The 14,552-nt window shown below is 41.5% G+C and overlaps 1 protein-coding gene and 1 pseudogene across 2 annotated transcripts in view; one reads left to right on the top strand and one right to left on the bottom strand.

Annotated features, from left to right (window-relative positions):
• The window catches only part of LOC309630376 (uncharacterized protein), a gene marked incomplete at its 5' end in the record, with an annotated part of 1,321,579 nt that overhangs the window by 1,009,132 nt on the left and 297,895 nt on the right, over positions 1-14,552 (bottom strand). Inside the window, 2 exons of the mRNA XM_082395555.1 lie at positions 4,598-4,706; positions 13,700-13,765. Coding sequence (XP_082251681.1) covers positions 4,598-4,706; positions 13,700-13,765 — 175 coding nt within the window. The remainder of the gene's footprint in view (positions 1-4,597; positions 4,707-13,699; positions 13,766-14,552) is intronic.
• On the top strand, positions 9,453-13,019 carry LOC309629932 (eukaryotic translation initiation factor 4 gamma 2 pseudogene; annotated as a pseudogene). Its single transcript has one exon. The product of its transcript is annotated as a eukaryotic translation initiation factor 4 gamma 2 pseudogene (transcript).

Below are 14,552 nucleotides of genomic sequence, written 5' to 3'. Positions count from 1 at the left end.
TCTGCACACACCTCACACACATCCCTGAGGATGGAGATACTGTCTGTCTAGTTGACCACTGTAATCCCAATGCCCAGAGCAATGCTGGCACAGAATAGCTCCTAAATTAATATTTGTTGGATAAATAAATGCATAATCCTCATTATAAACAAAGGCTTACAAAAATATGTGATTATTCCTCTGTGTCAACCCAGACGATATAATCCTGGTGCATTTCAATGGGAAGTGAGTCTAAGGAGGCCAGTCCAGGTTACAATAAGAAAACAAAACTGCAAGTGAAACATGGACCTCCTAAGCTGATATACATCCCTAGTGCACCTGAGGTTTAGGGATGGAAATAATTCACCACCAATTTTGGGAGGAAATTTCAGCTAAAAGACACATCTCATGGCATCCACATCTCCTTTTCAAATCGCAGCTTCTAATATTGTGAATTGAAAATCCTGGACTCCAAAGAATTCTCTCCTCTCTATTCACCTTTTTCAAATAAATCTTTTCACTAAAATGTAATTTAGAGTTTAGCCACTTGAGGGCACTTTAGATCTTTTATATGCACTCCCTTTTAAAAAAATGCCAGGCACCTTTCAAAAAGGCCAGAATTAATTTCCCTACAAATATTACATCCTTGATTCTGACACTTTTATTTTATTTTATTTTTTTATTTTTGGCTGTGTTGGGTCTTCGCCTCTGTGCGAGGGCCCTCTCTAGTTGTGGCAAGCGGAGGCCACTCTTCATCGCGGTGCATGGGCCTCTCACCGTCGCGGCCTCTCTTGTTGCGGAGCACAGGCTCCAGACGCGCAGGCTCAGTAATTGTGGCTCACGGGCCTAGTTGCTCCGCGGCACGTGGGATCTTCCCAGACCAGGGCTCGAACCCGTGTCCCCTGCATTGGCAGGCAGATTCTCAACCACTGCGCCACCAGGGAAGCCCAGATTCTGACACTTTTAAATCTCTAGCTCCTAAAATTCAAACAAGTTATTTCTAATCCAGGAAGCCGTGACATTGCTAGCTCATGACTTAATCTTATTCAAGTTGTCATTACAACTCCGAGCCTCTGTCTTCAGTTTCTCCTGAAGAGATCACAGCGCTATCCATTTTAGGTTAATGATTCACAACAAAGGTGAGCTTAGACTCACGCCAGAGAATTTTCGAAACGTGCACTTCTGAGCCCCACTCTGTTCATTCAGATGCATTAAATTACAACCGCCGGGGTGCAGCATTAGCTTAGGAGGTTTTTAGAAGCTCCCCAAGTGCTTTTATTTTATTTTATTATTTTTTAAATTTTTATTTATTTATATTTATTTTTGGCTGTGTTGGGTCTTCGTTTCTGTGCAAGGGCTTTCTCTAGCTGCGGCAAGCGGGGGCCGCTCTTCATCGCGGTACGTGGGCCTCTCACTGTCACGGCCTCTCTTGTTGCGGAGCACAAGCTCCAGATGCGCAGGCTCAGTAGTTGTGGCTCACGGGCCTAGTTGCTCCGCGGCATGTGGGATCTTCCCAGACCAGGGCTCGAACCCGTGTCCCCTGCATTGGCAGGCATATTCTCATCCGCTGTGCCACCAGGGAAGCCCTCCCCAAGTGCTTTTAATACACTCTTGGATGAGGACAAAGGCCACTGTTTTCAACCAGCCTTGCAAAAATATGTGTATACACATGTACACACTCACACACATATATGTACACATACATATATACACACATACATATGTACACACACATATATACACACATATATACCTATATATACCTATATACACACATATATACATACACACGTATATACATATACACACATATACATACACACACGTATATACACATATACATATATAAACACACGTATATACATATACACACATATACCTATATACACACATATACCTATATACACACGTATATATACACACATATAGATATACGTATATATATATACACAAATACATATATATACACATATACATATATACCCACAGTATATACATATACACATATACATATATACACATACATATATACACACGTATACACATATACACACGTATAATACATATATACACACGTACATATATATACCCACGTATATATACATATATACCCACACGTATATACATATACACATATACACACATATATACATATACCCACACGTATATACATATACACATATACACATATATACACGTACACATATATACATATATGCATGTATATATACACATACATATATACACACGTATATACACATATATACACGTATATATACATATACACACATACATATATACACACGCATATATACATATACACATATATACACATATACACACGTATATATACATATACATATACACACATACATATATACACACACATATATATACACACATATATATATGAACCACTGTGCCTCAGAAGAGACCAGAATCAGGACCCCCCCGCCCCCGCAGGAATCTCCACAGGAATCACCGGCATTACTCAAAGCGGTCAGGAAATGACTGCCTCGAAGGTTACCACACAACGTTGCAGCTCTAATTCTCAGTCCCGCTGGGTCCTCTACCAAAGTGCTCATTCCTGAGGTGAGCGGTCAGACTGGCCTGATGCGGCTCCACATCCGCCTCTGGAGCTGAGGACGCGCCTGGAGAGCACGTGGAGTGGAGGCACAGCCCGGCGAGCCCGGCTGGACAGACAAGAACAGCACCCCACGTCCTCTGCTCCGAGTACGCGTAACACCCCCCGATTCCTCCAAATATGCCAACCGCACCCACATTCCAGCGCCAGCACCACCACGAGCTCCCTGTGCCTGGCAGCCTTACAAGTGTTAGGGAGCATATTTGTTTTCCCGCAAGAACATGAGCAGGAGCGCTGCATTTTGATTCTACGTCTTTTTATGCCAAGCCCAGGCAGCCAACTCACTCAGGAGACCACAGGAGAGCACCGTCTTCAATTCACTTCTCTTTGAATCCGGGTCTCCTCCTGATGAAACATGCAGACAGACGTGTGTGTAGGGGGCGCCGTTTCCACGTTACTCTAACCTGGAATGAATGCTGACACCGTGCGCTCACATCAAGAGAGTGGGACGTGCTGTGCTTTGGAAGAAAAGAGGCACAGCTTCCTACCCTGATGCTCCAGTGTATGATGTCACCTGCTGGTGCCTCTTCTCCTCATCTCCAAAATGCAGAAACAAAAATACGTGCCTCTGTGGGGTCTGGACGGACAAGACGTTGCGTGTGATGCGCTCAGTTGCCCCCATGTCCACCCCCACCCCTTCCCATGCTCCCTCCTGGTCCACCGCAGCCAGAAGGGAAGCCAACTCCCTGGCAGCAAGGGCTCCGTGTGTGAGCTGTGCTCTGTCCCCCAGAGGCAGAAGCTGGACGGGAGCGAGAGGCCGTGTCCCTGCGGCGCAGCCGTCTCTGCTGGCAAGCAAGGGGTCAGAACTGGGGGGTTTCCCGCAGCGGAGTACCAGTCCTGTCCGGATTCTTCAGTCTCGTGAGGCCTGTGGTCTTATGTCGGCGCCAAGCTCAGAGGTGGCAGCTCCTTGTGCCTGTGTCATCTCGGCGGGCACCCCAGCCACCCCAGAACCTGCTTCCCTGGCCCTTCCCTGACTGTAAGGGCTGCACTCCTTCCCTGTCTCTACCCACTTCCACTTTAAATCTCTGGAGAGGCTTCTGTTTCCTACCCTGAACCTGGCCTAATACAGACATACAAAGTGCTTAGTAGAGATTCTGGCACTTAAAAGTTGCTTTAAAAATGTTAGCTATTATTATTGCTTATATTTGACCTTTTCAAAACGTTTAAAATTGATATATAGTTGATGTACAATATTATAAATTATAGTTGTACAACATAGTGATTCACAATTTTTAAAGGGTCTATTCCATTTATAGTTATTATAAAATACTGGCTACATTCCCTGTGTTGTACAATATATCCTTGTAGCTTATTTATTTTATACCTAGTAGTTGTACCTCTTAACCTCCTACCTGTATCTTCCCCCTCCCCACTGGTAGCCACTAGTTTGTTCTCTATACCTGTGAGTCTGTTTCCTTTTTGTTATATTCACTCGTTGGTTTTATTTTTTAGATTCCACATATAAGTGATGTCATATATTTGACCTTAGCCACATATTAAGCCCAAGTTTCCTTATCTATAATTATGGAAGCAGGTCACTAAAATGGTGACCTGCTTCCACAATTGCTGTGTAGATAAAATCAGATAATGTATGGAAAGTGCTTAGCACCATGTGTAAGGGTTCAAAACTTTTATCTATAATTATCATTTTGACTGGGTTCCACTGTTATTTTTTTACCAACATATAAATTATTTTGATATTAGTCTTTTAGTATTGAACTAAAAATCTTGCATACTTGATAACACCATATGTAACAGCACTGTACAAGTGTATGCCAATGTCTAGGCTATTGACCTGTCCCAGATTTCTAAATGTAGTAATACGTTAACACTGAGAGCCAGGCTGAACTAAAATAATAATAATAATAGTTTCTCAAAACTAAATCATCTGATTCTGACCTGTGGAATTTTTCTTTGGACTTTGCTCTATAACCACTAGAGGGCAGACAAACACGGTGGAAAATCAGTACTTACCAGACAAAGCAGTAGATTCTTGGTCTGCTTTTTGAATGTGGGTAGAAGCCATATTTTTCAAACAGTTTCTCCTGTCGCAGCAACCAATGAAGAGAGTAGAATAATGATGCTTAATATGTAAGAACACAAATTTCAGTTAAAGTATCATGTATTTGTTTTAACTTAATAGTTTCATAAAATTAATAAGCACAATTTTCCACCACAGACCTATATAAACTTTAAAGCAAAACCACTCAACGACACATGCATGGATTTCTTTTTAACTTAGAAGAGAATTAAGCAGTGAATGACTCATTAGAATAGAAGCAGAAGCACACTGTGGTATCACAGTGAGCATACCTTGCACCTGGGCATATGGAGACCTGGGGATACACAAACGGGCCCATTTTACCATTAGGTGCTGTTGGTGCAGTGCTTGGGGTTTACACCTTGTTCAAGACACTAGGAAAAAGTGTGAGACTTGTAGAAAAATCGACTCCCAACTTCAAAATGAAAACTGCTTTTTCAATTTACACACACACACACTGAAGCTAACAAACCAGAGCCCCAAAACAACAAACATCTGCTGGGGTTTTGATGGAATAGTATTAATCAATTTTCTTAAAATTACCACCTTTACAAGATTGAGTCTTTCAATTCATGAATTCAATAGTATTTAGATCGTATTTAATTCCTCTAAAGAATATTTTACAATGTTCTACATAGAGTTCTTGCACCTAGAGTTAAGTATTTGGATTATTTATATTGCCTTAAATAGTATCTTGTTTTTAAAGTTTAATTTCTACCTGTGTTATTGGTATATACAAATGCAACGATTTCTGTACACTGGCTATAATCAGCACACATGCTAAATTCTCTTATTAGTTGATACTATTTATGTATAAAATCTCAAATTTTCGATTATATCTTATGCAAATAATGCCTATTTCCTACTGTGCTAACATTAAAGTGTTGTCTTTTTCTTACTGCGTTGCTTGGGGCCTCCAGTATACTAGGACACAAAGTGGTGACAGCACATCCTAGCGGTTTCTGATATGACGGAGGTTTTCAGTCTTTCACCATCACACACATTTGCTAAGCGTTCAGCAACTTTATTAATCTTTTCAATTTAGCGAGTTTGACTTTATTAATCTCTTTTATTGTGTGTTTCTTCTGTTCTATTCATCTTTAATGTATCATATCATTTTCTTCCCTTTATATTCTTTGGATTTAATTTGCTATTCTTTTTCCAATATCTAACATTGAAATGGAGACTTGGTTTGTAGAATTCCTTTTAAAATATATGTGTATACCTTTCATTATAAATTTCCAATAAGTATGGAAAGCGAGTTGGGAATAATCAGTTTTAATTATTCAACCTGAAGTTCCCAGTATCTTCATTCTGAAATTAAATCCTTTAATAATTTTTTATAATATTGTGTAGATTAAAATCATTCTTCTACATCCTTAGACCTTGCCTTTCCTAACCTTCCAAGTCTAGTCTCTTCTTTGGTGTGTGATACTCGATCTCAAAGCACACTAGAAGGCACTCGCTACAATTCTAGCTCTGGCACTCCACAGCCTGGCCATGTCTCGTCCACCACGCGCTCTGCAGTCAACAGAACACTTGATCCACCTGTTAGTCAGCTCCTGAAATCCCGTCCTATGAAATCTTTCCTCACAATTGCGTTTTGTGGTTGTTGTTTTACCATTTTGTTTTGTATTTCTCTGTATCCTAATTTAGGGGATATCAGGGTTCAGAACGTTTTAAATAAATGAACTCCATATCCACCTTCTGATCTTTGGTTATCAGGTTTACATTGTAAAGTGAACCGTGATTTCAGTTTACAATAGTGCCCATGTTGCTTTAATTTTGTGGCTGCATTATTTGGACCCTGTTGAATGGGGAGATGAATTTGCTTAATACTAATTTCCCCCCATGGAAGGTAAAACCAGATGAACTGAACTGATAATTCTCATTAAAAAAAAAAGGGATGGATTTTATAATTTGGAGTGTGGCACTTCCACAGCCAAGTTTTTAGGTTGTGCAACATTTAGCTTGGTTTTGTTCCATGGGTATAGCCTGGCAATCACCTGACCAGTCCTCTTGGACGTGCATGCTCCAGATCACAATGGGGACATGAGGTCAGAGGGTGCATGAGTCAGCACACGCCCACAAACTCCGCTAGGAAAAACAGCTCTAGCCGTTTGAGCAGGTATCATTAATCATCTTAGCAGATGGAAAGCCTGTTAAAAAGTGACTCCTTCCAGATGCCAGCAGAGACCACGTTACCAAAGAACTGGTATGGCCCAAGCTCTTCGGATGGAATGATTAAAGGGGAAGGCACTCAGTACAGCCCTAAATAAGGAGAATTATCCATTGCTGGCAGTTTCTGGAAGCCATGATTCCCTGGGAACAGCCCAAATCTTTGGCCTCAATGCAATTCATCCAGGTGTGTTTCTCCAAATCTCACTGTTATCAGAAAAATCACACCACTTTTCTCATTAACCCTGAGGCACATGAAAATCATCATCCCCTATTGCCTGACGTGCCCTGGAGTAAACTGGCCAGGCATATATTATGATTAATTGTACACATTCCCTAAAGGCAAGAATTGCACTTGGTCAAGTTATAGGCATACAATACATACATAAAAAATAGGTATTGATTATTTATTTCATAGCGAATCAATCTATACTATTTCATGAACACCTAATAAAAGTAAAATGCTTATAAGAAGTTGTTTTATAACGGTGGTAAGGATTAGGACCATTTGAAAAGCCTGCTGTGTCACATGAGTCTATCACTCAAGGGGGGAAAAATGGTACATAGTTATCCAGTCATTTTCAGGATTACATTGTGCTCACACTACATTAAAATGTGTTAATGATGATCATAAAGCAAATGTTTCCACAAAAATAACCACCAAAAACTGAGTGATATAGCCCTGAGGTCATTTACTAACATGTTCAATGAGTATCACGTAAATAAAAGAAGTTGTAAAACAAAAAAATTATGAACATCCAAATGTTCACAGAAAATTAATTTTCCCCTTCCTTTTTATTTTGAAAATTTTGAAATCTACAGAAAAGTTGCAAAAATAGTAAGAGAAACACCCATATGCCCTTTGTCTGGATTCCTCAATGTTAAGCTTTTGCTGAACTTGTTTCTCGTCTGTGTGTGCGTGTGCGTGTGTGTGTGTGCACGAGTATATTCTTCAACATTTTTTTTTTAATTTATATTTATTTTTGGCTGTGTTGGGTCTTCGTGTCTGTGCTAGGGCTTTCTCTAGTTGTGGCGAGTGGGGGCCACTCTTCATCGCGGTGTGCGGGCCTCTCACTATCGTGGCCTCTCGTTGCGGAGCACAAGCTCCAGATGCGCAGGCTCAGTAGTTGTGGCTCACGGGCCTAGTTGCTCCGCGGCATGTGGGATCTTCCCAGACCAGGGCTCGAACCCGTGTCCCCTGCATTGGCAGGCAGATTCTCAACCGCTGCGCCACCAGGGAAGCCCCCACGAGTATATTCTTGACCACTTGAGAATTACTTGCAGATATCATAACACTTCATCCCTAAATGCAAATCTCCTACGAATGAAGGCATTCTCCTATATAATAATACAATTATGTCACTCAGGAACTATAACAGTAATACGATGCCATTATCTAATACACGTCCATTTTCAAATTTTCCCAATTATACCAATAACATCCTTTGTTTTTTAAATTTACTTTTCCTCTCTGGGCTACAATCTAGGGTCACACATGTCATGTCTCTTCAACCTCCTTTAATCTGGGACAGTTTCCCAGCCTTGTTTGTCATTCATGTTGTTGACATTTTTAAAGGTCCAGGGCAGTGGTTTTCTAGAATGTGCTACAATTTGGATAGTTAGACTCAGTTTAAACATTCTGAGCATTAATACTACGCAGATGAAATGTGTCCTTCTTGGTGCATCAACAATCATGTGTTTCTCCCTTAGAACTTTCTCTCCATGCATCCTACACACAAACTCTGCTATTACTCATCCCCAGAATCTATCGCGGGGTGGGGGTGGAGGGTTACTTTCTCCTGCCGCTGCTAACACAGCCCACCTGCACAGGACATTCTCTCTGTTCTTCGCCTGCTACCCAAGGGTTACTTCTGGTCACTGCTCAACTCAAATATCACACTTACCACAAAAACTGTCTCTACTATACTCCTCCAGGCATATATATCTCTCTCCAAAGTTCCTATAGTTGTCTAAAATCCACCCAGTACTTCATCACAACGAATAACTTCATTGCTCTCCTTGTATTAATACTAATCCTATCACAGTTGTGTACCTTGTCATCCCACTTGAATGCCAGCAAATTGACAGCAGTGACCATGAACCTTGAATTCTCTACATTTGGATTGTATTTCCCACAGGGCCTATCAGAATCCAGAGCACTTAATAAACAGTAATTTTGTGGTCTTTGATGAATGAGTGAATTAACATTACCTTAGGAAAAAAATCCATACTGCAATTCCCCTTTGTATTTAAGAACTCGTCCAAGAAAACAGTGTTTTCAATTTAGCCCCGAGGGCCATACAAATCCCCAGAGATTTTTTCTACGTCTATATGTAACTGTACTTAAAAAAAAAAAAAAAAAAAACTTAAAAAAAAAATTTAAATTCTGAAGGAAATTTCTCAGAAATTAAGAATGGAGGCCAGCAGCGAGCGGGAGCTCTATGGAGGTGGTGACTGCAGCAGCGACTCTTTTGAGCTGAGAGTTTCAGGCCAGTCCCGACTCCTTCCTCCCCCTTCCCTCCCCCTCTTTTGTTTTCCATTCCCCTCCCCCTCCCTTCCCTGTCCCCGACGACCGGATCCTGAGGAGGCAGCTGCAGTGGCAGCTGCTGAGTTCTCGGTGAAGGTTTTTCATTTGTTCCATCCCCTTCCCTCCTCACCCCATCCATTAATATTATTCTTTTGAAGAGTCTTCGTTGTCAAGCCGCCCAAGTGGAGAGTGCGATTGCAGAAGAGGGTGCTTCTCGTTTCAGTGCTTCTTCGGGCGGAGGAGGAAGTAGGGGGGCACCTCAGCACTACCCCAAGACTGCTGGCAACAGCGAGTTCCTGGGGAGAACCCCAGGGCAAAACGCTCAGAAACGGATTCCTGCACGAAGCACTAGATGAGATTACAACTCCGCAGCAAACAACTCCGCAAATGAAAAAGAACGACATGATGCAATCTTCAGGAGAGTAAGAGGCATACTAAATAAGCTTACTCCTGAGAGGTTTGACAAGCTATGCCTTGAGCTCCTCAATGTGGGTGTACAGTCTAAACTCATCCTTAGAGGGGTCATACTGCTGATTGTGGACAAAGCCCTAGAAGAGCCAAAGTATAGGTCACTGTATGTTCAGCTATGTCTGCGATTGGCAGAAGATGCACCAAACTTTGATGGCCCAGCAGCAGAGGGTCAGCCAGGACAGAAGCAAAGCACAACATTCAGACGCCTCCTCATTTCCAAATTACAAGATGAATTTGAAAACCGAACCGGAAATGTTGATGTCTATGATAAGCGTGAAAATCCCCTCCTCCCTGAGGAGGAGGAACAGAGAGCCATTGCTAAGATCAAGATGTTGGGGAACATCAAATTCACTGGAGAACCTGGAAAGCTTGATCTTATTCATGAATCTATCCTTCATAAGTGCATCAAAACACTTTTGGAAAAAAAGACGAGAGTCCCACTCGAAGATATGGGAGAGGATTTGGAGTGCCTCTGTCAGATAATGAGGACAGTGGGACCTAGGTTAGACCACGAACGAGCCAAGTCCTTAATGGATCAGTACTTGCCCGAATGTGCTCCCTGATGTTAAGGAATTGCCAGCAAGGATTCGTTTCCTGCTGCAGGATACCGTAGAGTTGAGAGAACACCACTGGGTTCCTCGCAAGACTTTTCTTGACAATGGACCAAAGACGATCAATCAAATCTGTCAAGATGCAGTAAAAGATCTAGGAGTGTTTATTCCTGCTCCTATGGCTCAAGGGATGAGAAGTGACTTCTTTCATGCCACCCAGGATGAAAATGGATAGGGACCCACTTGGAGGCCTTGCTGATATGTTTGGACAAATGCCAGGTAGCGTAATCGGTACTGGTCCAGGAGTTATCCAGGACAGATTTTCACCCACCATGGGGCGTCATCGTTCAAATCAACTCTTCAATGGCCATGGGGGACACATCATGCCTCCCACACAATCACAGTTTGGGGAGATGGGAGGCAAGTTTATGAAAAGCCAGGGGCTAAGCCAGCTCTCCCATAACCAGAGTCAGGGACTCTTATCCCAGCTGCAAGGACAGTCGAAGGGTATGCCACCTCTGTTTTCTAAGAAAGGACAGCTTAATGCAGATGAGATTAGCCTGAGGCCTGCTCAGTCTTTCCTAATGAATAAAAATCAAGTGCCACAGCTTCAGCCCCAGATAACTGTGATTCCCCCTAGTGCACAACCACCACACACTCAGACACCACCTCTGGGACAGACACCTCAGCTCGCTCTCAAAACTAATCCACCACTTATTCAGGAAAAGCCTGCCAAGACCAGTAAAAAGCCACCACCACCTCAAAGGAAGAACTGCTTAAATTAACCGAAACTGTTGTAACCGAATAGATATAGTGGAAATGCAAACGAAGCTGTCAGTGGTGTAAGAGAGATGAGGTCTCCTAAACACTTTCTCCCCGCGATGTTAAGCAAAGTAATCATCCTGGCACTAGACAGAAGTGATGAAGATAAAGAAAAAGCAAATTCTTTGATCAGTTTACTCAAACAGGAAGGGATGGCCACAAGTGACAACTTCATGCAGGCTTTCCTGAATGTATTGGACCAATGCCCCAAACTGGAGGTTGACATCCCCTTGGTGAAATCATATTTAGCACAGTTTTCAGCTCGTGCTATCATTTCAGAGCTGGTGAGCATTTCAGAACTAGCTCAACCACTGGAAAGTGGCACCCATTTTCCTCTCTTCTTACTTTGTCTTCAGCAATTAGCTAAATTACAAGCTCGAGAATGGTTAACAGAGCTTTTCCAACAAAGCAAGGTCAATATGCAGAAAAATGCTCCCAGAAATTGACCAGAATAAGGACCGCATATTGGAGATCTTGGGAGGAAAGGGACTGAGTTTCTTATTCCCACTCCTCCAATTGGAGAAGGAACTGTTAAAGCAAATAAAGTTGGATCCATCTCCTCAAACCATATGTAAGTGGATTAAAGATAACATCTCTCCTAAACTTCATGTAGATAAAGGATTTGTCAACATCTTAATGACTAGCTTCTTACAGTACGTTTCTAGTGAAGTAAACCCACCCAGTGATGAAATAGATTCTTCCTCTGCTCCTTCCAAAGAACAGTTAGAGCAGGAAAAACAACTGCTTCTTTCCTTCAAGCCAGTAATGCAGAAATTCCTTCATGATCACGCTGATCTACAAGTCAGTGCCCTCTATGCTCTTCAGGTGCACTGCTACAATAGCAACTTCCCTAAAGGCATGTTACTCCGCTTTTTTGTTCACTTCTATGACATGGAGTCTATTGAAGAAGAAGCTTTCTTGGCTTGGAAAGAAGATATAACCCAAGAGTTTCCAGGGAAAGGCAAGGCTTTGTTCTAGGTGAATCAGTGGCTAATCTGCCTAGAAACTACTGAAGAAGAAGAATCAGAAGAAGCAGCTGACTAAAAGAACCAGCCAAAGCCTATAAATTGTGCAAAACATACTGTTGCTATGATGTAACTGCATTTGACCTAACCACCGCGAAAATTCATCTCGCTGTAATGTTTTCACGATATTTAAAGCAGAAGCACGTCAGTGAGGATTTCCTTCTGCATAAGGTTTTTTGTAGTGTAATGTCTTAATCATAGTCTACCATCAAATATTTTAGGAGTATCTTTAATGTTTAGATAGTATATTAGCAGCATGCAATAATTACATCATAAGTTCTCAAGCAGAGGCAGTCTATTGCAAGGACCTTCTTTGCTGCCAGTTATCATAGGCTGTTTTAAAGTTAGAAAACTGAATAGCAACACTGAATACTGTAGAAATGCACTTTGCTCAGTAATACTTGAGTTGTTGCAATATTTGATTATCCATTTGGTTGTTACAGAAAAATTCTTAACTGTAATTGATGGTTGTTGCTGTAATAGTATATTGCCTGTATTTCTACCTCTAGTAATGGGCTTTATGTGCTAGATTTTAATATCCTTGAGCCTGGGCAAGTGCACAAGTCATTTTAAAAGAAACAGGGTTTACTTGCACAAAACTGATCAGTTTTGAGAGATCGTAAATGCCCTTGAAGTGGTCTTTGTGGGTATGAAACAAATGGTGAGAATTTGAATTGGTCCCTCTTATTATAGTATTGAAATTAAGTCTACTTAATTTATCAAGTCATGTTCATGCCCTGATTTTATATACTTGTATCTATCAATAAACATTGTGATACTTGGAAAAAAAAAAAGAAGAATGGAGAAAAAACTCCAAGTTTTAAAGTGCCTCCTCTTTTTTCAAAACAGCATTCTCTCTATTCTTAAAAAAATAGGGGGGCTTCCCTGGTGGCGCAGTGGTTGAGAGTCTGCCTGCCAATGCAGGGGACACGGGTTCGAGCCCTGGTCTGGGAAGATCCCACATGCCGCGGACCGGCTGGGCCCGTGAGCCACAGTTACTGAGCCTGCGCATCTGGATCCTGCGCTCCACAACAAGAGAGGACACGATAGTGAGAGGCCCGCGCACCGCGATGAAGAGTGGCCCTCGCTTGCCACAGCTAGAGAAAGCCCTCGCACAGAAGCGAAGACCCAACACAGCCATAAATAAAAATAAATAAATAAATAATTTTTAAAAAAAAGATAAAGATATTAAAAAAAAAAAATAGGTCACTTGACCTGAAATAATCATAATAAAAATAACAAAAAATTTGAGACAATAAAGAATATCCTGTTATATCAAGTAATTGTAGTAGTCGTTCTTTATTACTTTGTACATAAATTTCCTGAAAACTCAAGGCTTTATAGCTTCACGTGTTCTGTTCTGTTTGCATCTGTACTCACCTCTGTTTTAGTGCAGAGCATATTTTCCGGGGGTAAATACTTCTTTGTATCTCAGACTCATTTATCTCCACATCAACTTACCTCATTGCAGATGAGAAAATGCAGAAGACTCCGGCTGAGGCCGTGCTCTGTCATGGTTTCTCGTTGCTAGAAACACACGGAAGCAACTCTAAGGTGCTGTGGATTCTCCTGTTAGTCTGTTAACTAAATATGGGTGAATTTTCTATGAGGAAAATATTACCAGTAAATGTTGTTTTGTTTTGTTTTTTAATTAGGGCCTGGTTAAGTTGCTAAAGGATTGACTGAATCAAATTACAATACAATTGATCTTCAAAATTTGGCTTCCGACACATCACAGATGTCCATCTAAACCAAATGTAATTCTCAAGCATGGTTTATGTCAAGAAAATAACTGCTTATTGAAGCTGCCATGAAGTGCATTCACCCACGCTTTTAACAATAACAAGTCTTACTGTTTTGACACCTTTTCAGGCCTAGTCAGGACCGGGGCGGGTGGTGCCCAAGGGGGGTGTTCTGTGGTCTTGTGAAATCAGGAAGCATTTAAAAATGCAACATAGCACAGATTTCAAAAAATACAGGCATTTCCAGAGACATGACAATGTTATTTTGTATTGTGAAACTTCAAAAAGGGAATAGAGGGTTTCCTACTTCGAGAACTTACCTGGAGTAACTTAGGACAACTACGGAAGACACAGCCTAAGACACAAGTGCTCCATATGTATTTGCAAGTGATTTGAGAGGCAGCGTCATTACCGTATGGACTGGAGGCAGACAGGCTGAATTCTTCCCCTACCTCGGTCAGGAATTAGCTGACAAGTAACTGGCAAGGCCTCGAACAAAGCATTTTTGTCCCCAGCCCTTAGTTTCCGATTTGTCAAGTGGAGATAGAGTCGTAAGATTATTGTGAAAATCA

The sequence above is a fragment of the Balaenoptera borealis genome (genome assembly GCF_965194805.1).
Source record: "Balaenoptera borealis genome assembly, chromosome: 1".
Lineage (NCBI taxonomy): Eukaryota > Metazoa > Chordata > Mammalia > Artiodactyla > Balaenopteridae > Balaenoptera > Balaenoptera borealis.
Note: the sequence above shows the minus strand (reverse complement) of the source record. Positions and strands in the feature narration are given on the sequence as shown.